The 23,393-nt window shown below is 46.2% G+C and overlaps 1 protein-coding gene across 1 annotated transcript; it reads left to right on the forward strand.

Annotated features, from left to right (window-relative positions):
* Window positions 1-509: 509 nt before the first annotated feature.
* On the forward strand, window positions 510-22,322 carry gnav1 (guanine nucleotide binding protein (G protein) alpha v1; the record flags this gene model as incomplete). Its single annotated transcript, XM_079999033.1, has 9 exons — window positions 510-639; window positions 789-880; window positions 6,892-6,984; window positions 8,055-8,215; window positions 9,521-9,649; window positions 17,984-18,113; window positions 18,808-18,879; window positions 21,514-21,601; window positions 22,132-22,322. 9 exons carry the CDS (start codon window positions 510-512, stop codon window positions 22,320-22,322), a joined length of 1,086 nt encoding a protein of 361 aa, XP_079855159.1.
* Window positions 22,323-23,393: the final 1,071 nt, after the last annotated feature.

Genomic DNA, 23,393 nt, shown 5'->3' on the forward strand with positions numbered 1-23,393 from the left:
GCAATGTTAAGTTTCAATCGATTTTTTTGTTCGTTTGTTTTGCCTCGGACTGGTTTGATCCTGGGAATTTAATCCCCAGTAATTATTTTCAGTTTGTGAGTCACTTATTTTTTTTTTGTTGTTAGTTTGCCGGAGTGACGCCAGACTGAAGGAGTCGTTCAAACGATTCGTTCGCCAGGAACGGATCGTTCCCGCGTCCGGCGTCGCTTAGCGGCAGTGCAAACTTTTGAACTGCTCCGGCGCACGGTGCCGCCGCCTTCCCTCCGCGGCTTCTGGACCCGGGCGGCCGTCGGCGAGCTCCCACCCCCCACCCCACCCCGCCGAGGCGCGGCTTTGATTTATGAAGCCCGGGGAGAGGGCCCCGGAAAGCGAGAAGCCGGGAGTGCGCGGACGACGCCGTTTGCCCCGCTCCGGTGGACCCGCGGTGACCGCGCCACTCGGTGCGGAGCGCCGGGGATGTCCTGCGTCGTTTCGCCGCCGGACGGGCGGAGAGGAGATGCGCCGGCGCGATGGGACTGTGCCTGGGTTCGGAAGTGACGGAGGACGAGAAGGAGGCCAAGATCCACAGCTCCACCATCGACAGGGAGCTGCACCGATGTGCCAAACGGGAGATGAACGTGGTTAAAATACTCCTGCTGGGTGAGGAGGGGCGGCTCGGATCCCCCACCGCGGGCCCCGGGGCACTGCGTGCTGCTGTGACCACGGGGGGTGAAGTGCTCCGAGGTGTATTCACCTTTTTCTTTCTTTTCTTTTCTTTTCTTTTCTTTTCTTTTCTTTTCTTTTTTTAGGTGCTGCAGAGAGTGGGAAAAGCACCTTGGTCAAGCAGATGAAGATCATCCACAGCAATGGCTTCACCAAACAGGAGCTGGTCAGCTTTAAGGTTAGGAACACACCGGATTTAAAAGCAAGCAAGCAAACAAAACAAACAAACAAACAAAAAAGTCCCAATTGTTATTTCTCACTGGTGCTATTACCACACAGTGGCACTCTGTGCTGGAATTCTGTGCAATGGGAGTGGCTTGTAACTCACCTGTAAATACAGTACACAATGAGGGGGGAGGAGAGGAAATTATATATATATATATATATATATATATATATATATATATAAATCTGTGGATCAATAACAACAAATGAATAACACTGAGGTGAGATTGAGGATACAGTCGAAGGTAAATTCTGTAAATTCAATAGAAAGTGGATAGTGAACGCCATTTGCCGTGTTTCTCTCCATAACTGCCCGTGTCCAGAGGCCGTTGTTTGGAAGTTGAACGCAGTGAAAATAAAGATGGCGTGATGTGATGCAAGGCTGCAGGATCAGAAGAGATGAAAGGTAGAGGATAGCGGCGGCCGAGCTGGGAGCCTTTCCTAAAAGAGGAAATGAGAACGCTCACATCACATCTGTCGTCGCCGTCCGCTCCCTTTTTTTCCTCTTTTATTTCACTCCGCTTGGCCCCTCTTCCCTTTTCCCTTCATTGTTCTTCCCTCTCCCTCCTCCTCTTCAGGATGCGTTTTCTATTTGCTCCTTATCTCTCCTATCTGTTCCAACCCGCTCTATCTCCCCCGCCTCGCATCACACACATTCCCTTTCTCTTCCATAGTCTGTCAGTCTCGCTCTCCCTTATTTTGGAGCTGATCTCTCAGGGTCTTGTCATGAAAGGGGGCCTATTATGGAAAAACTCACTTTTTCGGCTTGTGCATACTTTTGGGTCTCTGATGGGCCTACTAACACACAAACTGTGAAATAAGACAACCAGTCAGTTTTTTGGGGGGGAGCTATCTATTTCATAAACCACGTGATGAAACAAGCTGTTTGGATTTACGACCCCTTCCTACCTCACACGGGGCCTCAATAGAATTAGAACCGCCCTTCATTTGAGTAACTCCACCCACGGCTGGAGAATAACAAGCGTCCTGGGAACTGCTCTGTTGTTCGCTCGCAGACCTGCACAAGACTTGTAAAGGAAAGAAAGAACTGCAGATGACGGAAATATTAGTATTTAAAAAATAATTCTGCCATGTGTTTCTCTCTATAAAAAAAAAAAAAGTATGTGGTAGATAATCTGTAGGCTGCGGTGTGCGATCCGCTGTGCGTTTCTCACAACAAAACCAATAAAAATAGTGTGTTTTTATTGTAGATGTATTTCTTTTTTTTACAGACGTTTATTAATTGAATTAAAAAAAAAAAAAAAAAAATCCCCACGTGCGCAGTCCCGGTTTTCCCCCACAAGCTTGGAGCACGGCAACGAAAGTCGGAACAACCCTTTAAATGAGCCCTTGTAGATCTAATACGAGTGATGATCGTGCAACAGCATTGCTTATTTTTTCGCCTCAAATTTGTCCAGAAACAGATTTTGGTGGACTGATGAGATGAAATCAGTGAAAGTTGACGTACTTCATACAACGGGCTCACAGAATTGGGGCAAACAGTTCCGGAGTGGGCGTGGGGAGCAGCAGCGTTTTCAATTAAAGCGACACCCACTGAAACAGAGCGTCCCGAATCAGGGCGGTTTTGAGTCATATTAGAATGGCTAGAATGCAAAATCCGAACGGTGTTTTCAGACAATGTTTCAAGACATGTTTTGTGGACCTCAGAGACCTAAATTAACCTGTTGAAAAGGAACATAATAGGTCCCCTTTAACGTAACAAGCAAGTGTTGACGGTAAATCTAAAATAAGATGGGGGGGGGACTTGTCTTTCTCTCCATTGTGATCATAGTCGCATCCCAAGCCCAAGTTCTTCCCACATTCATTCATCATCAGATGAATGGACAAAGCAAATTTGAACGGCCCAAGACAACAAGTATCCCAACCAGTATTACCATATTGAATATTACGTTCCTGCTCAGATAGATGGAGGAGTATGTACGTGTGTTCTGCTGCCGTCGATTGTCATTATAAAGTTGTGCAATGCACTCGCTTTGAGCCGGATCTTTCTCTTCCTGCGTCAGGGAAGTTGAGGCTGAGAGAGAGAGAGAGAGAGAGAATGAGTCAGCTTGAGAAATATTTGGGGGGGGGGGAAAACTGTTGTGGTCTTGGTCCTTGCACAAAGGCCCGGCCACACACACACACACACACACACACACACACACGCACACACAGGCTATAATATGCTGAATACAGGTGCTGTTTGTTCCTGGGATTGAGGGAGGGGAGGGGGGCAGTGGAGGGTGGAATGGATTCCTCAACATAAAAGACTCAAACTCCTTCAGAGAGTTTATTTTTCCTCCTGCTCCAGATTCTTTCCACGCAGGGACCCTTGTCTCGAGTGCATTTTGGAGTTATGAGGTTTTTGTTTTTTTTGTTGTTTTTTTTTTTTTAACGGATGATAGCTCGTGAGTTATGAACACTTATCCTGGTGTGAGGCTAACATTGTTGTTTGCAAATGTGGTTGAATAGACAATTACAAAGGAAAGAGATGAGCCAGTTGCTCTGGCATTTCAAGTCTCCAACACACACATAGTTTCATTCGCCAAATTGGCTTTTACCCAATTGCAAAATATCGAACCCATGCAATGCAAACACCCTTTGTCTCCATGGTCAGTTGGTTTTGCCTTTGTCTTCAGAGGACACCCTTAAATTACAGTTCACACACACACACACACACACACACACACACACAAACCCACACACCATGTTCTGAACTGAGCAAATATGGATGCACACACCCCAGGTTCTCACACCTACCCACACACACACACACACACACATGCGCACATGATTGTTTATTAATTTTCAGCTCTCTACAACAAGCACCTCCACCCAACCAGTAGCAAAGTAAACACGCCACTCCCCGAGCTCTAACGATCCCTGCTGAAAACTAGTTATCAATGTTCCGTACTCCTGGAGGATCCTGTCTGTCTTTCTTGGCCCTGCCTGCAGCCGTGTTTATATTGCGTTTGCACCATGACAGGATTGACAATTGGACAGAAATGAGGGAAGGAGCGGCAGAGGAGGGGGCTCCAGTGTCTCATCCCTCCTTTATTGTCTCTGTAGCCTCGCCTCAGGCTCTCGGCCTGTTTGGACTGTGCAAAAAGCTGAAGATGGGCTCCCAGAATTTTCCATGCCCCTATGAGCGTCTCCCACTGCACATAGCTCTATGTCAACAAAAGCAAGGGTGTGTGTGTGTGTGTGTGTGTGTGTGTGTGTGTGTGTGTGTGTGTGTGTGCGTGTGCACCTGCTTGCATGTGTTAGTTGCTTGAAAGGTAATGATTAATTTTTTGTGAACTCATTCTTTTGTGCCTGGAATGCTTCTGTTGTTTTTAAGAATCCTTATCCAAGTATTCTTCCTCTGTTTGGGGAGCTGGTCTCGCCGCCAAGTGTGAGGATTTAAGCTTATATTTTTTCGTCGCCCATTTACCCTGGTGTATCACAACTGCACAGAGTGAATCCGTGCTTGACCTTTTTCTTACAGAGAGAACATTTCATCCATGTGTGTATATAGTACAAGGTTTAACATGGTGATGCAACGGTAGGACTGCGTTCAAAATAAAGACAATGTGTTCCAAAATGACTTGGTAAACAATCAAACTGTAATTTGATCACTCTGAGCATCAACATTATTATTATCATTATTAAGAGTTGAGAGCACATTCGTTTTCATATGAGGTATATGATCAAATCATCTCACTAGTATATAATGTATACAACTAATATATATATTTTTTTATTTATTTATAAAAATTTTCTTTTTGTTTGTATATATTATATTTATATATATATTCAAGATTTTTTATTAGTCATATATATTTATATATTTATTTTCTATTTTTTTTTTATATTTATATATATATATATAAATAAATAAAAATAAAAATAAAAAATATATATTATATATACATTTTTTAACCACACACGGTATATAGAGTTTAATAGTTCTGCTTAATGCTGGAATATCCGGCTGCTGGCAGTTCAACTACATTCCTCTGTTGCGGTTTTGGAATGAAAAAACACACACACCAACTTCACGGGCTGTTGCTGTTAACCCTTTGGGAGTCACAAAAGCCAAGTTGTTTGTTTTCTAGGAAGGAAAACTATAGTGTTGCGTAAAGTCAATTCATTCCCTACCCATTGTAAACACATCGGTCCAGTAAAACAGTGTGTGCATCCGCAGGGTGAGCGGCGGCAATGGCGTCATTAGTCCCACTTAGTGGAGACAACAATGGCGGCAGACCGCGTGCACCGCACACCCACACCCCCTGTGTCTGTTCACTGCTTTTAGAAAGAGGTGACGTTATCCTGATAGTGTGGTATTCGGTTACAAAGGTGTGTGTGTGTGTGTGTGTGTGTGTGTGTGTGTGTGTGTGTGTGTGTGTGTGTGTGTGTGTGTGTGTGTGTGTGTGTGTGTGTGTGTGTGTGTGTGTGTGTGTGTGTGTGTGTGTGTGTGTGTGTGTGTGTGTTCTGTCTATCATTTAGAGAATATGAGAGCATTTTAATGTTCAGAGTTAGGTCTTAACAGAAATGGTAGATCTTGGAGCAGACCCAGATGGAGACACCGTACTTGTGAATGGTGTCTGGTGTCAAGGAGACTCCCCCCCCTTTCCCTCTTTCCCACCATCCCTGTCCCGGGCCCTGTGTTGGAGTGGGAGCAAAGGGGTGAAACTGATGAAGAGGCAGAAGTAGGGAGAAGAAGGGGGAGGCGTGGAAGGAAAATTCACCTCATGCATTCGGATGAGCGGCTACAGGTGGCCATGCTGTGAGGGGAAGGGGCTTGTTTGGGGAAGACGCGCGTTTTCAGTGTCATTATTGGATTCTCTGAATTCGAGTCCAGCCGTTCCCAATTTTCGTTTTCTCTCATAGCATCCAATCTGTCCACAGTCCAGTAACGCTGGACAGACACTTTTGTCCACGGCAGCTTAGAAAAAGAACAGCTATCATTTGTAGTTATACCAAGGGTGCATCAGAGTGATGATGAGCAAAGTATTCAACAAAAACAAGTGACTCACAGCGTTTGATTTATTTTCCTACTGTGGATGCGAGGCAGGGATGAATGAACGAATGGATGGAGTGCCAGTGCATCACAGGAACACACACCATTCACACCCTTTACATCGATTTAGGATCTATACTGAGCCTTGCATATCATTGGACTTGGGATTTCCATATCGCAAACCCTATGATTATCCGAAAACCAGATGAATGAATGTCATCTTCAAAGTAAGAAACTGAAACCGCTCTCTCGGTTCACTGCCTTCGACATACAGTATATAGCACAAGTTCACAGATTTGTATCAAGTCTACTCCTTCATAAAGACTTTCTAAAATGTCACCTCTATGAGCTGCAAATAGGGGTGCAGCCCGCGGGGGCGTCTAACCGCTGCCTGCGGCGTTGCTGTTACTCGTTAATTGCTTGTCTCTTCCCTCGTCTGGAGATGGGGTCGGTAAACCGGCGGATGCACAGGAAGAGGCTTATTTCTGACAGAAATCAATGCCCGGGACGTCAGCGCAGAGCTCTCCTAATAGAGAATCGTTTGTCCCTGACACCTCAGGGTCAGTGGCCACGCGGCCTTGTCAGCGCCGCGACTTATCTCGCCTCACACACCCTGAGGGCCGCATGACGGCGGGGACCTCAGAAGCGACCAGACTGTGATAGAATCGTGATGGAATGCGTGGGCTTATCTTTTGTGGCGCAGGAGATAGACGGGGAGCACGAAAGGGAGCGCCGCCCCCCTCCTCGCCCTGTTATCAATGTCACCAAGTTTCCTGTGGCTAAAGCAGAGCTGGTACTTCATGTTGGTTAAGTGAATCTAGTGCGGAGCCCTCGACAAGGGTTAATAGATCCTCTCCGTGGGAGGGGTTACACAAACGCGCACACACACTTCCTCCATGTTTTCTTTTGCCCCGTTGCCATGGCTACTCCCGCTCATGACCTCTGTTCCTTGACATTGGCAGCCCGCCGTGCTGGATAACCTGCTGACCTCCATGAAGTTTGTCCTCCACGGCATGGGCGCCCTTCGCATCAACCTCGCAAACAGCAAGAACAAGGTACTCTGTCTGCCCGCCTCCAGGTGTCCCCGTCTGTCTTCTCCTTTTGACCGGCCAGCTCTTTCTTTCTTCTCCATCTTTTTTCCCCTCTTTTTTCAATTGTTTTCATTATTATTATCCTTATTATCCATGTTTATCTGCACAACAACATGATCACCAGGAGAGGGCAGCATACCCACAGCATTCTAGTGTCCGCCACAATTGTTTTCATTTATAAGTGCGCACACACACAAAAACACATTTCTATCCACAGCCACTTTTACACAGAGCTTTCAAACGAAATGCTCTGACAGCGGCTTGGGTCTCACTCCATTATTAATTTACAATGAACGTGTAATTCTCTCACCTTCTCTCTAGAATGGGTCTCTCTAGAATGGACAATGAACGTGAAGAGTGTGCGTGGCTTTCCGTGAAATGACACACATTAACACACAAATTGGACACTGCGCGACTGTGTGTGTACCCAAGAGCTCATGCAGACCAAGAGAAACTCGAATATGTCATGGACCGATGTGCGGTGCTCTGCCGTCCTGTTATATCAACAGCACTTGGGCCGAGCTCCTCTTTACATTAATAACCACTTTCAAATGAGCATCAGAGCGATAATGACAGGGGCTCGGTGGGCTTTTTGTGGAAGAGAGAAAGGGAAAGCTGCAGTAGGTGCTCGGGTCTTATTGTCAGGATCAATTTAATGTGAACTTTATTGTCAAAGTTATCGGAGCTCGTATACTAACCACCCACTCACCACATCCTGGTGGGAAATCACGACCGTAGTGTTTCCTCTGTTAAATGTCAGGTATGCGTGTGTGCGTGTGTGCGTGTGTGCGTGCGTGCGTGCGCGCGTGCGCGCTCATTTTTTTGTCACGGATCAGAACTCATTCATTTTATCGGAACCTTAATCTCCTCCCAGCTCCGAGAGAGAGAGAAGAATGCCGGACACTCACCAGACTAATCTGGCCTTTCTCTCATGAAACATCCCGTTTCCATCAGGCCTCCGCCCGTGGCCTCCACCCATCCATTAGTCTGCCTTTCCATCCGTGCTTTCTTTCACCCCCCCCCCCCCCTCCCAGGTCCACGCTCACTCTGTCCTGTCCTGTGGGCGGTGTTTTGACGAGGACCAGGCACTGTTTCCCTTCCTGGGCCATGCCCTTTGCTGCCTGTGGACCGACCAGGGGGTGCGGGCCGCAGCTGCTCGGGGATACGAGTACGAGCTCAATGACTCTGCACTGTAGTAAGTGCTTTTAGAACACACACACACACACACACACACACACACACACACCTGAGGAGACGTGTGGGGGGTGGGCGTGTTAATTAGGGACTGATGCTCTGCCGTATGTTGTTGGTCACTGGGAATAAGGCTCAGCTCACTGAAGAGGAATTAGGGAGGAGGGAATGGGCACCGGTGAAGGGAAGGGAGGAAAATGCCTATTAGCCAAATTGATGAACGGATGCGAGGTGGATGTGAATTAAAACACCACTAAGATGGGATCCACAGCTACGCAGTTTGCACATGTATGTGACTGCTCACAGGCAACACGTCACGGTAGGGGGTCCACGGGACGAATGGATCAATGAGCGTGATGTCGAGGGCGCAGAGCACGCGCCGCTTTTGCTGCCGCGGCCGAGCGACGAGAGCAAAAGAAATGAAAGTCGTGATCGTCAACAACAATTACGCTGTAGTTGGCAGAGAGCCGAGGCGCATGTGTTATACATGCGTGCCAGTAGCGGGGCCGAGGCGGTGTGCCGGCGCCCGCCAGGAGGCCGTCCTTTCCCCGTCCTCCGCCCCGGCGAGAGGCCTCCGCCGCCAGGTTATCCACACTGACAACCCCACTCAGTTCCCACTGAGAAGCTCTGTGTATCACTGTCACCACCCTCTCTCCTCGGGTGAACGGGTGCTCACACACGCACACACGCATACACACACCCCTACGCCCCCGAGGGGTCCGGTGCGTTGTGCGTTTGTAAGCGGCAGGGTGTGTGTAGCTGTCCAAGTAACTGATTCAAGGTGACTAGTTTAGAATGTCACGGCCAGGTAGAGCTACGATAATGTTTGTCTGAGTGCGAATCCCTCTGCACTTTGTCTGTGTGTGTGTGTGTGTGTGTGTGTGTGTGTGTGTGTGTGTGTGTAAAATGGATACCATCCCCACACACACTGCACAACTCAAGACTATCACGATCGATGGCAGCGTCTCATCTGTTTGGGTTAAAAAGCTTCGCCCGGGTGTGTTAATGCTGTAAGGCAGAGCCAACCGGGCTCTATGAATATTCAACATGGGGATGTGCCGCTAGGGCCCTCTGCTTATCACTGCACACGGCACTTGCCGCCTGGCACCACACACACACACACACACACTACTTAGCAGAGTGGCACATGAGTCTAGACAAACACAACTGATAACCTGACTTCATTTCTTTTGATCTTCAGTTTTTCTGCAAGTTATGAGATCTTATAGCAGGCTTGTTTTTGGCATTCTCTGACAACCCCCCCCTCTCTCTCTCTCTCTCTCTCTCTCTCTCTCTCCCCCCCGTCTAGCTTCTTTGAGAGCATGAGCCGTATCACCTCCCCAGTCTACGTGCCCACGGAGACGGACGTGCTGCGCGTGCGGCTCAGGACCACAGGAGTCATAGAGACCCAGTTCAAAGTCAACCACCTCCTCTTCAGGTAAACGCCCCCCCAGCCAGACGTGTTATCGTTTGTTTCATTTTGTCATCTATTGCGGTGATTTTCAATCGGCCCATCGAACATACAGATTTGAATTGTTATTTTTCCTTTTTTTTTTTTTTTCATAAAAAATCTTAAAAATGTATTATGAAACTCCTGGAACACCACGTCGAATGACGATGTCTGTGCTAGGTCGCTGCGTGCTGCTCCTTGGCCCACAAACCTCTTTTAGATTTTCAAGTGGGCCATGAGTCAGAAAACCTTCTGTAGTTATTAGGCGGTTTTACGCTCAAACAATCAAAATGGAAAAAGTCTAAATGGATCAGGCTCTCTATGGACGTGAAGAAATGCCTGCGATGACAAAAAACTGTTTCTGATTCAGATCAGCCTTTTAAACATTTCTTCCTTCAAATAACTTAAAGAGGTTGCAGGTTGGCGTACCTAGTGAATTAATGTGTGGGCTATTTGATTAAAAAATGTATTTTAATTTTATGTTACTCAGAATTACAACTGCACTAATTTTTGTAATGCGATTGACCATGGCCACCTAAAAATCTGAAATTGGCCACAAACTTGAACCTGACGTCACGTAGGGGAGGCGGTACAGTCAGCTCTGCAGTGAACGGCAAGTAAAAGGATTTTAATTTATTTCTGTTAGTTTTTCACTTGTCTGAAACTAAAACAAGCATAAATATAGCTGCCAGCAGCAATGAGCGGGACCTGACTCCTGACCTCCAACAGGGAAGCAGAGTTGCATCGGCGAAAAAGTTCGGCCAGAGAGCGAAACGTGCAAAGGATGCTCATGTTTGAGAATTTGATGTTTGAAATCAGTCTACTGTAGAAGCGTTTTCTCACCGCAGGAGGTTCAAGTTCAAGAGTTCTAAGAACTTTAAGGAGGAACCGTTCCCTTTTTTTTTTTTTTTTTTTTTTATTATTTTTTTTTTTTTTCCTCCTTTCCTCTTCTCCTCGGCACTGCAGGAACAAGGAACGGTCGTAGTTCTTAGAACTCCATTTTGAGGAGCCTTTTTAGCTGAGAGGACTGAGAGGAACCTTCAGAAGAAGAAGAAGAATCTTTAATTGTCACACAGCACACCACACTACAACACATGCACGCACGCGCGCGCACACACACACACACACACACACACACACACACATGCACATGCTTTGGATGGTGGCCGGTGAAATGGTTCCTCTGCATTTTACCCATCCTTGGCTTGTCTTTCCTCCGGGGGCGCAGCCAGGAGCAGTGGGCAGCATTCATGGACGCGCCCGGGGACCTGGTGACGAGTGTCCATCGCTGGTCAGACGATGATGTGTGCATGTTTTTGGTGGGGGTCCTTACTGACGTTAGGTGGAGGAAACCCCATGTGAGCACAGGGAGAACATGCAAACTCCACATAGAAAGGCTCCTATTTTGGGAGATAACCCGCCCGGAGCACAGTGCCAACAGCGCCCCAGGCGGGAATCGAGCCATCAGTGACGTAAGTGCACGGTGGTTGGTCCAGACGGGTTCACGGTCCCTCGCCCCCGGTGCACTGAGGACAGTCTGCCCGGTCGAGCTGCATCGCTCTGGTGCAGTGTGAATACAACCAGAAAAAAAGCCCTTGAAGGTATTTCGTTCTCGGGGGCCTCCCCAGTTCCTAGTTCCCCTCAGAGTGTCCCCACAACTGTTCTGTACGAAAACGCCTAATGAGAATATCCATGCGTCCATTTTTGCACACTGTATGACCTCTGGCCGAGCGTGTACAAGCTAGAAGAAGAACAATCTTTATTTGTCACACAGCACACCACACTACAACACATGCTTGTCCATCGCTGGTCAGACGATGATGTGTGCATGTTTTGGGTGGGGGTCCTTACTGACGTGAGGTGGAGGAAACCCCATGTGAGCACGGGGAGAACATGCAAACTCCACACAGAAAGGCTCCTATTTGGGAGATAACCCGCGGGAGCACTTCCTGCAGCGCTTTCGCCAAAATGTTAACGACTGCGTCCATATTGTTTGGAGTTGGGGAACTCTCTTGATGACTTTGAACAATAAAGATTAAAAGAATCCAATAAACCTGGGTTGGTTGAAATTGGACAGATAGCAGGGCTCCAGACTGCAATCATTAAGTCAAATTTGTGACCATTTTTGGAGACATTGCGACAAGATTTTATAACTAGGAGAACCAGCGCGACTTGCAAGTATGGAGACAGTCTTAAAGTGTTTTATTTTGTCATTATATATAGGTATAGGAGAGTCGCGGAGAAAGTGTCCACATTACGCACCGTGCTTGTTTCGTTCCATGCATAAGGAGACGTAAAATAAAATAACCTAAAAATTGTCAAAAATAAAAACACACTGTTTTGACGCCTCTATCAGTCGGAGCACCAATGCTACGAGTAGAAAAGGTAAGTCTGGAGGCCTGAATGAACTCGGAGGAAGTACGTTTTTCGGACAATTCAAAATGGCGGAAATGGTGAAGGCGGAAGTCAGTCATTTCTCCATTAAGTCGATTTTCCATGAGGAGCTGCTTCATATGACACCGCACACACGGCTGTGGGTCCCCCTGCGCGGGGGATTTGCCAATTCAGTGTTGCATCATTCAGATTATGACTGTAGCGCCGCCTGTGGGTGGAAATATACGATTCTTTCATCTTGACCCCTTGGACTTTCCATCCACCAAATTCCACGAAGATTGGACAAATTGAACCCCGCATCTAGGCTCCTGAATGTTGATAGGCTTGTGGCGGCCATCTTGTTTTGACAATCGACCTCATCTTTCTTGAGCCAATAGAGACTTCAGCCGCAAGTGTCCTAATGTTGGTTGCGTTAAAATCAGACACGCAGTCTAGGAGTAGTGACCATTTTCATAAATTGTCTAGTGCAGCGCCGCCTTCAGGCCAACGGGAAGCAACAGGTCACAGTAGATTCAGTAGAGAAAACTGGACCTGGGAACCAAGTTTTGTGAAAATTGGACCAGGTTTTCAGAAGATACGCCTACTTCCTGTTTATGCGGTAATGTCGCCAATACGTTGCGCTTGTGGCGGGTAAGGTGAGACGAATTTCAAAACTCTACGGGAGAAACAAAAAAAAAAACGGGAGTTGGTTCGGTTGAAATAGGACAAAATGGCCTCGGAGGAGAGAGTCAAAAGATATTTTTTTCAGAAAATAAAAAAATAAAATAAAAAACGGAAAAATCTGACTGGCGGAAGACAATGATGTAAAAAAATAAATAAACAGTTGGTGGCGCTAGAAGCAGGGTCCACAATTTCAGATTTCGACGATTGAGACCAATGTCTATGAATGTGTCTGAATTGCCTGAAAAGTGAGACGGTGGGAGCATGGAGGAAGTGGCGGAGTAATAAAAGGTAGAGTAACAATAGGGTGATTGCTTGACACCCAAACTAAGAGACGCTGGGCTGCGTCCCACAGGGTGCTGTCCTCTCTCCCCTGTCTCTCAGAAAGAGTGTTTTCATTTCAGTTAGTGCAACCTGAACAAACACAGTACTTCACCATCCTTAATAGCTTCTTTTTATTTTTTATTTTTATTTTATTTTTTTAACCCGCAAACTTAAAAGATTTTTCCAGTTTTCCTTGTTTTGTCTGAAGACCATCTCCCCCAAAAGCCCCCAAATTGTAACCGTTCTCTTTTAAAGTTCCGCGCGCAGACACTCGGCACTTTTTTTTGGAAACGCTTCTCTCCAGCAGCACGCTTGACGTCGCGCCAGAGGACTTTCCTTCATCTACTCGGCTCTGGAGCTCTTATCTTTCTGTGCAGCCGCAGAGCGGGGCTGAGATGTGCGCTGGAGATGGGCCATCTCACTAAATACATCAATTCGCTGCACTCTTACCCCCACACACACACACACACGCCTTCCTTCAGCATGTCTCGTCCCCCGACACACACACGCACACACACACACACACGCCCTGTGTCAGTTAGGGGACTTTATCAGGGAGTGCAGAGGGTTAGGTATCTGAGCTTCCAAAGCTGATGTCAAAAGAGCATTTCCCGCTTTAATCGATGGCGGTGCCATAACACTCGCCGCCTAATCTGCCTCCAGTCGCCAGACAAACTCGGCGAGGTGACTGGTGTCCGCGTCAACGCGTCGAACTCCAGTGGTCGACGTGTCGCAGAGACGCGGTGTTTCCCGGACGTGGCTCTCGATGGAGAAATCCAAAGGCTCGGTTTGGGTTGGCGGGTGGAACGGACGGGCCCCCGAGGTGGGACGCGCGCACCCCGTCGGATCTCATCCACGCGATGTAGGATGAGATCCAACGCGTCGATTATGTCGTAGGTAGCCGACCGGCCATTTTGAGTTTTATTTTTCAGGTTTTATTTGACCGCGTCACCATAACCAGATGATCTCGCCTCCGTCTCACGTCTTCCGCGGCAAATGAAATCACAGCTTTTGTCGCCACCTCCTCATCGCCGTCCATCACCCGCCGCTAGAGATTACATTTCATATGCAAATCAAATTGAAATGTAAATATAATACCTCAGCTCTTAATAACGTCTTTATTGGCCGAGCAAGTTTGTCAGCGCACGCCTCCGCATCCTGAGGATTTGTCACGTCTCCTTTCCGTTTCGCGAGGGGGATTTTGGCCTCTGCTTTGTAGGTTTGCGTTTCACCTTCATCTTCCGACGCACTTTTGCCAAATGTTGGAAACTGACGCGTTCCCTTCACTTCGTGCAACTTTTGGACGGGATCCCTTTTTCCTACGCTTGGTTTAAGGCGCGGCGGGGAGGGAAAAGTTTCCCAACTCGCATGGATTCAAAGATGGATTTTCAAAAAAAAAAGGTTTCAACCCAGGATCGTCATGAATGCCGTCATCGGCAGACGAGGGCGCCGCAGCTGCGACTTCTTTGGGCGGCCCGGCAGCTGGCAACGTCCTTGCTCACTTGCCCTCGTTTCAATATGAATTCTTGAAGATTAATTATTTGGTTTATTTAATTGCTTAAACAAGAGTTCTTGCCACAGGTGTTTGTCCCCGCGGAGCAGATGGGTATCACGGGTTTAGAGAGGGATCAGCCCGACAGCGCTGACGAAGAGCTTAGCATAAGTTGATGTGATTAATTGCAACTCTGCAGCAAAAACAATATCGTGGGGGTTTAGAAGTTGAGGCGTTTTTTGTTTTTTTTATGGTGTGTGACTAAGAGAAAGGGAGGGAGGATCATTTCTCTTCTGTTATTGATGTCTAATGAAGTTTGGAGTACGACTCTTTAATTGCACAATCGTAAAGTTTTACAAATATGACAATATTAATATGTGAAGACGGATGAGCCTGAACTCGTTTCGTGCATATTTGGGCTTGGACTTGAGATGAAACGGTGTGACGCAGTCATTAGTGTGAACAATATTAAACCACAACGCAATCCCAAAAGCCTGACATCTTCACCTCGAAAATGATTTACTTTTTGCCTGATCCAAAGTAAAATCGTATTCTGTAATAAGGTTATGTGGCTCCTATATTCCATGTTGTATCCCTTAAACGCTGTAGCCATTTACTCGCTATTAAAATACTCAACATTTACGTTGGTGTTTTCTCGGGCTTTGGCATCCAATCTCAACGCTTTTCTTTGTCTTTAAAGCACATTAAATGAACAACGGGACCAATTGTTAATATTCTGAATAATTGAGATGAAGGTCGTTGGTCCCATAGTGTAATTACGGAGCACCAGTTCTTCTAGTCACCGCCCCCACATGCACCGTGTGTACGCATTGTTTTCTACAGTTCCAAGGTGACAGTGGATTCAAAAGCCCAGAGGAAAATGAAAATGATTTTATGTGCGATTCTTGCACATTCCGAGCATCCAGAGACTCTTGACTCTCCACCCGTCTTTCCATTTGGGACTAAAGATTTAAATTTTTTTTCTAACCGTGGTGCATTTTGATGCGTTCTCTCCCTCTGTCTTTATGTGTGCTCTGTGCACGTATGTTCGATGCAGAGGGAGATTAAGTAGACAGGCTATAAAAGCCCACTGAATGAGTGGGTCTGAAACGTGGTGGTGCCAAACCTGTGTCGCTTTCTATCGGCAAGACAGTTTGTGTGTGTGTGTGTGTGTGTGTGTGTGTGTGTGTGTGTGTGTCGGGGGAAGTCATTTTTTATAACTTGGTAAAGGTTTTATACGTCATCACAGACCTTTTTAAAGTTTGCTTCTATTGGCCGTGTGGGGGGGCGAGAATATATATATATATATATATAGAGTTCTCTAAACAATCCGAAGATACGCGTCCTCTCCAGTTTGTCTGACAAGGTGTCGCTCTGGTTGCAGACCTGGAACACAACGTGTGGATTTCCATGAGCAATGATAAATGACTGGAGCGCAGAGACCCCGGCCACCCCGTAGCACTCCCTGAAGAAGGGTCGCTCGGGTCTTATTACCTTGTTATCTAAATCGTTAATCGACAGCGTAATGGAGAACTGTGAATTTCCCCAGGTCATTAACTCGCTGACATGCGATTGTCCGCGGCAGGTGTGTTTGCATGCAAATTAGAAGCTACAGGTCCGTCCATGAATCACCAAGACATATGCATATAAACATCCTTACAACTTTTCGACCTCATACTCTCCCAATTATTAACACCGAACAACACGACAGGATAATTGCATCACCTTTGAACGGTGGAGAGGATGTCTTTTTCAGTCTAAGGACTCGGCACTCGCACTGTCTTGAGGGGAAAAAAGACTAGATAAAATCAACATAGATCAGCGTTTTTTATGAAGTGTTACTTAAAACGAGTTGGTCCAATTGACGAGTATAAGGAAATTAAGTCCTGGAACCATTTCAGCTGCATCTTTAAAGAGGACCTATTATGCTCCTTTTTGCGCACGTTAATATATGGTCTCTGAGGTCCAACATTTTTTTTTAAGTTGTGCTGAAAATACCCCTCAGGTTATGCGTTCCCGCCATTCTAACATGTGTCCAATCCACCCTGTCTGAAAATGGGCTGTTTTAGTGGGTGGAGCCACCGTCCCCTCTCTTTACTCTGTAACTTTATATTACGATATACACTATATATAATATATATATACTATATACACTATATATACTGTATACACTATATATAATGTATATATATATACTTTACACTATATATAATATAAAGACTATATATACTGTTTGCACTATATACTATATACACTGTATACATCTCATCTCATCACCGTTCTCAGTCTCTCTTGTCTTACACTAGTGTTCGCAATAGCCACACCCCCTTACCATGAAATAACACTGTACTGTATTTTATATATTCTATATATACTATATACACTATATATCCATATATAATATATATACTGTATATTATATACCCTATATACACTTTATATACTATATACACTATATATACAGTTCTCAGTCTCGCTCTCGTTCTTGCAGTCTGTCAGGATTCACTATACTAGTGTTCGCAATGGCCACCCCCCCTTACTGTGAAATAACACTATATACACTATATATACCAGCCACGCCCCCTTACCATGAAATAACACGGGTCCTCTCTCATCAACCAGTTGACTTAACAACCTGGTCCTAGGGACAGAACTCTGTCGTTTAGTGAGGAGTACCTGTGAATACGTATGTGACAGAAAATGAGGAGAAGGATGAGAAGGATAATAGGTCTCCTTTAAGCCTCCGTTTGACCAAAGAACTGTCTCTTCAGCTGAGGAGCAATTTAAAATGCCTCCGATGGTTTTATATGAAGTATCATTCCTGCCTTTTATTACTGGGCCTACATTAAAATCTGAGGTAAAAAGATGAAGCTCCGTAAAAGGTGAAATTGGGGGGGGGGTCTGACAACTTTCTCCTCTCCTTGTTTTCCCTACTCCTTTTGGAGAGCGTTGACCTTTCCAAGCTCTTCATGTGCCAATCTCGTGACTGTCTTTGGCAAAATTGAAAATTTGAGAAGGATGACTCCGCTCCATCCGTGGCACACCCCTCCTCTTGGCTGGCGTGTGCGTTCCATGGGAGTGTGTCGCGTGCCTGAGGAACACCTGACCGCTCCCACCGCGACACAATCATTCTTGATTTGAGTTTCCCTCTAATACCACACCATTAGTATGGAAGGTCATGAGCACACGGAGAGCGCACACACACTGGGAGTCCGATGGAGATTGAAACCTGCGCAAGGACGTGCCGCTCAGACTCGGATTTCATTTCGCCCCTCGACACCCGCTAAACGGTGACATTTGCACTTCCGGTGTGAATATTTCTGAGTTCCAGCTTTTTAACTTTTGCACACTTCCCCCTCGGTGTCCCAATATCCAAAGGTTATTCCTGTGCGTTGCCAACGCGTTCTTCTTTTCTCTCTCTCTCTCTCTCTCGCTCTCGCTCTCGCCTGCAGGATGTACGACGTCGGGGGCCAGCGAACCGAGCGCAGGAAGTGGATCGGCTGCTTCGAGGACGTGCGGGCCGTCCTCTTCGTGGTGTCGCTCAGCGGCTACGACATGAACCTGGTGGAAGACGCCGCCATGGTAGAGTCGCCCAATCCTCTCTGTCCGTGTTAGACACTAACCCGGGCCCGTCCGATCGACATTGATTGTCCCTTTAAATCAGAAAAGGTAGCAAGAAACTAAAACAAACCGTGACTAACGTGGCTCCATGTCCTCCAAGGAAAAGAGGCCGTTTTCTCTGTAGTCCCGCCCACCCCCGTCTCAGCCAATCACAATTTGCTCGCTCACTTTCTGTCAAACCGCTGTAGGTTTTATTAAATAGTCTGGCATATTAAAGATGTATTTGGCTGCTGAACACAGGATCATTTGGGAGGAAATATTGATGAGTTGGCGAAGTTACAAAATGTATCTTGTTTGTACTTGGATTTCATGTGAGAAAATACCCGATGGCTGAAAGTTAAAAAAATAAAAATAAAAAAAAAACAATGACAAAATTGTTGTGCAGAAGCCGTTTAAAACACTATGAGAGAATAATATCCAATAATATCCTTGTGTGACTACTTTCACACATTGTTATTTTACAAGTCACCACACTGTTTCAACAACAACAAAAAAGTAGATTTGTCGGAACCCTGAGCTGGTGCGGTTGACAAAAAGCCCAGCGGCGAGAACCGCCTGGGAGAGCGGCCTGTTTGTCGTCCACGGTGGAGAAGCGTTGGGTGTCAAAGTTCCAAAAAAACACTCTGTTCTGTTGTGGTCCGTCCATGTCTTCCAGAACCGCCTGCAGGAGAGTCTGAAGCTTTTCTCTTCCATCTGCAACAACGTCTTCTTCAGAGGCACCTCCATGGTAAGAGCTCGGCCGTCCCCCGTCTCCTTCAGCGTCGCAAGGCAGAGGGGCAAGTTTTTTTCATTTTCGGGGCGCGACAGAGCCCCCTGCCCGTCGACACGGTACCACACCGAAACTAGTGACCGAAACATGAGATTTACAGGCTACAGATCTCATTTTCGTTATTAATTTAGACTATAAAACAAAGTATGGCTGTAGGACACTTTCTACGCACTCTACCAATTGCTTAAATCCACCTCCCCTGACGAATGACAAAATATTTTTGAGGGGAAAACACTGTAAACATACTCCACCCCCTAAAAGAACCCTCAGACAAATTAGAGGTTAGTACTGACGACAGATTGAAGTCAGGTTTATTCAACTCCTTCATGACTAAAAGTGTAGATGAATAATATATTGACGTGATGATGGAGATTGGAATTCATGAATTTTTTATGAGGTTCCAAATCCAAACTCATTCCGAGATCGGTTTTTGAGGGTGTGCCGGTGAATCCGCAGACGGGGGCGCACGCCCCTCTCATGTCACTGGCGGATAATTATAAAGTGACGAAAAAACCTCCTTTTGCCGCCGTCGCATTTCTGCCGCCTTGCGTCTCCCCGGCGGCGGGTGCTCAGGGGCGGTGATGACGGGCTGCCCTTCAGGCGTCCTTCCCTGGACCTCCCCCACCACTCCAAACGGGAGGTTGTGCACTCCGTCTGTGCGTCCCCCCGGAGTCCCCCCCCTCCCCCGAGAGAGACGCCGATGGACAGAGTGCACATGGATGAGTGCGGCCGACGCTGATGAAAGCTTCAAACACGTCTGTCGTTGTGTTGAGCCGCAGGAAGCAGAGGGCGCACGGGGGAAAAACCCTGCGTGTGCACACTTTTCCCAGTCATGGCCTTTTGTCTCAGAGTCCTCTGTCAATCCGAATTAAACGGCGAGTTGTCATTGATTTGGGTTTTGGAGAGGTGACGTCTTTTCACCCTCCGTGTTTTCCGGCGGCATCCTGGTTGAAGCGTCGCTCTCCGTGAGCGTGTAACAAGCGCTTGGTTCTGCTCAACTGGGCTTCAGAACGGGAACGTCGGCGTGACGCGAAAGGCGCCGTTTGAGATTTTATTCTATTTATTCTGTGCGTCAAGGAAACCTGGTTCTCTTACTAAGTGATAGGATTTGTTGACACAAGGTCCGTATCTAAACATGTTTATGCTCAATGAGTGAGTTACCCAGGGAAGAATGAGTGAACGTGACTTATGTATGTTATGAAAATTAGGAGTGATGTTTTATTCATCCTAACGTGTGTGTGTGTGTGTGTGTGTGTGTGTGTGTGTGTGTGTGTGTGTCAAGCTGAACAACAAATAAACACTGATAAGAGTGTAAAGTGCTGTAGTTACACCTTGTATACCGCATGAAGAAAGCAGCGCGTGTCACACATGTATGAAAACATACATGTTCTGATTATGGCTCTTCTGCGTATGTTTTGCATATATCTGATGTCTTCTATTTCCTTCTATCATTATATTCTTTATATCTCCTGATGATCATTTCCCCAGTATTTATCCTTCATATTTGCAGTCTTCGGAGCCCTCGTTTCATCCCACTTGCACCCCTGCTTGTGTGAGTGCATGTGACGTGTAATCATTTTAAAATCTTCGGTCAGAGTGGACAAGTGGGTTGAAGGTGAACAACGGGACCTCTCTGCCTCTGTCAGTTATTTGTTTGAACCCCAGCTGACGTGTGCGTCGTATTATTGTAACGGAAATCACCGTCTTCCGGGTTTAAAAGATTAGCCATCCCGATTAGCCATTACCTGTGTGTGTCGGAGGCTTATGTCGCTGCTTGTGTGGCTCAGTATTATACCGCTAATGAACCATTTAGTGTTTGATGACACTTGTTTTACGTGGGTTGGAGATTGTGACCTCCACCTCCAGCATCCGATCATGTGGCCGCATTTCTCCTTCAGATTTATACACACACACACACACACACACACACACACACACACACACACACACACACACACACACACACACACACACACACACACACACACACACACACACACACACACACAGTGCACCACCACGTCATCACATTCGGGGCTTTTTTTGGGGATTAAATGGAAGCACGATCCCATATCGTAACTTTTAATCACAATCAAATCCGTTCCATCGGCAGGTTCTGCTGAAGTACGTTCAGTTTATGAAGTTAAATGAAGGAGGGAAAGACCAGAAAGGACAAGTGTTTTGTTTGTCTAATTTGTTTTTTTTGTTTTTTGTTTTTTTTACTAACACTAAGAGGTTTTGGGAATAAGAAGCCGTTGATCCTCTGCCTTTACCGGGGACAGATAGTGTTTGATTACCTACCGTGACCACTTGCTGCAATAACACAACTATTGATTTCCAATATCTTTAATATCTGTACGCAAACGCAGTGACAAGACTTTTGAGCTGATTTATCATCTTTGTATTTTGGTTGCTTATTGCAGCTTTTACACGCGGGACTGAGTCAGTCTAAATCTGCCGATATGGTGATGAGCAGATATTTCAGTGCATTTCAGTTGTTGTGGAGGAGCCGAGGCTCCGAGACGTGATCTGCTCTGGTCGTCGCTCTCAAGTTGGTTCAAATGTTTTTTGTTTTTTCCTTTTGCGTTTCAGATTTTATTTCTGAACAAGATAGACCTTTTTCAAGAAAAGATTCTGCACTCCGGGCGCCATCTCCGGTTCTACCTTCCTCAATTCATCGGTAAGATTTCAAAGAGAACAATTCAAGTTTAACATACTGAACAGTTCTCGGAAAAATGTAAATAAAATAAGGGTCATTGAGGACCCAAAATATCGGCCTGATCATTAAACCCTGAATGGAGAAAACTAACGTCTCAGTGCGTGAGTATATCGGCGTCAAACACGGACTGTCGCTTGGATAGGTAACCTGACCATTTCTAAAATGGTTTTCTGTGAATAGAAAGGAAATTTTTAAATGGAAGGAAGAAATTGTGCAATTTGATCAAGCGACCCAATCAACTGCCCCTGTGTCCCACCTGTGGCTCCCGAGCCAGAGCTTGGAAAACCACGCGTGCAAATGTTGGTGGAAATACTCAAACTCCGGAGGACTGGGGTCAGCCCCCGCGAGCAGGCGTCCATCCCTGCAACCCCCCACCCCGATATGATGATCTGCATCGTGCACATGTTGACGGTGATCAGGCAGAAGGGCCGATGTCTGAAAGAGGTCGATATGACATCATAAAAACACTGCATTTCCTCGCCCTCGCCAAGGTGCCGACTGCGACGTCGACGCGGCGGCCCGCTTCATCGCCGCCACCTTCGTCTCGCTCAACGCCGCTCCCAGCAAGCTCATCTACCACCACTTCACCACGGCGACGGACACCTCCAACGTCCAGGTGGTCTTCCAGGTGGTCATGGACACCATCATCAGGGAGAACCTGGAGGCCGTGTCCCTCCTGTGACTCCCGCGCGGGGATTTCTCTCTCTCTCTCTCTCTCTCTTTTTCTCTCTCTCAACGTCACTGGCTTTCGTTGGAATCTTGGATGAGAAAACGGAATCGCCGCGATCCCTGGATCAGGGCGCCAAGACTTGAACGGGAGGACGGTGTCTTGGACGGTGTCTCGTCTCTTGTTCATCGGATTTGCACTTTTGATGAACCGGGCCAGGCTGATGATGGAAGTTTACAGTACATAGCCGTTACATCCTTTATTTAAACATACATTTTGGATTGAAAACGTATAAAACATTTCGCCAGATTCGCCCCTAAAAACTGATGTGATTCATTTATTTTTTTTCAAATCAGATAACAGTTCCTGTTTTTTTGGTTTTCTTTTTTCTTTTTTTTTTCCTTTTCTTCCTCATAACTCTTTCAAATAACTGTTTCGTTAACAGTTGGTGCACAAAGAAACAGTCCTAATAGTTCACATAACAAATCGAGTACTCTAAAATTATTCATTATGTTCCTAGTTAATGCAATTTTACATTTAAAATTTGACAACTAATTGTAAAAAAAAAATAATAATAATTTAGCCAAACATTTGACATTACTGAGTATATTAGTGATAAAACCTGTAATCGAAAATAATTGTGTATATGAATCATTTAGATTCCAATTCATGAACAGACCATTGGCTTAGAATTTGTTCATGAAGTATGAACTTTTAACATTTTCTTGCCACTGAGGTACAATGCAGCCAAACTCACAATATGAACACTGCTACGTCATTGTAGTGCAAATTTTTTTTTTTTTTTTTTTTTGTGTTTTTTTTTAAATGTTTTCCTTGTTTGAGTCTTCACCTGAAATGTCTTCCTGCGAGCGTGTGCACGCACGGACGGACGGGCGGAGCCGTGGGAGGCGGCGTGGGCGCTTCAGCGTCTTGTTTGTCCCTCGCTTTGCAAAAGATGCACTCGCATGTGTCCGTCTCATCCATCACCGGCGTGTTCCCAACCCTCCCAATGGAAACGCACTGCAGCCTTTTTTTTTTTTTTTTTTTTTTTTAACTACCTGTTTACCATCCGGAGCCGGAACTGCG

The sequence above is a fragment of the Zeus faber genome (genome assembly GCF_960531495.2).
Source record: "Zeus faber genome assembly, chromosome: 4".
Taxonomy (NCBI): domain Eukaryota; kingdom Metazoa; phylum Chordata; class Actinopteri; order Zeiformes; family Zeidae; genus Zeus; species Zeus faber.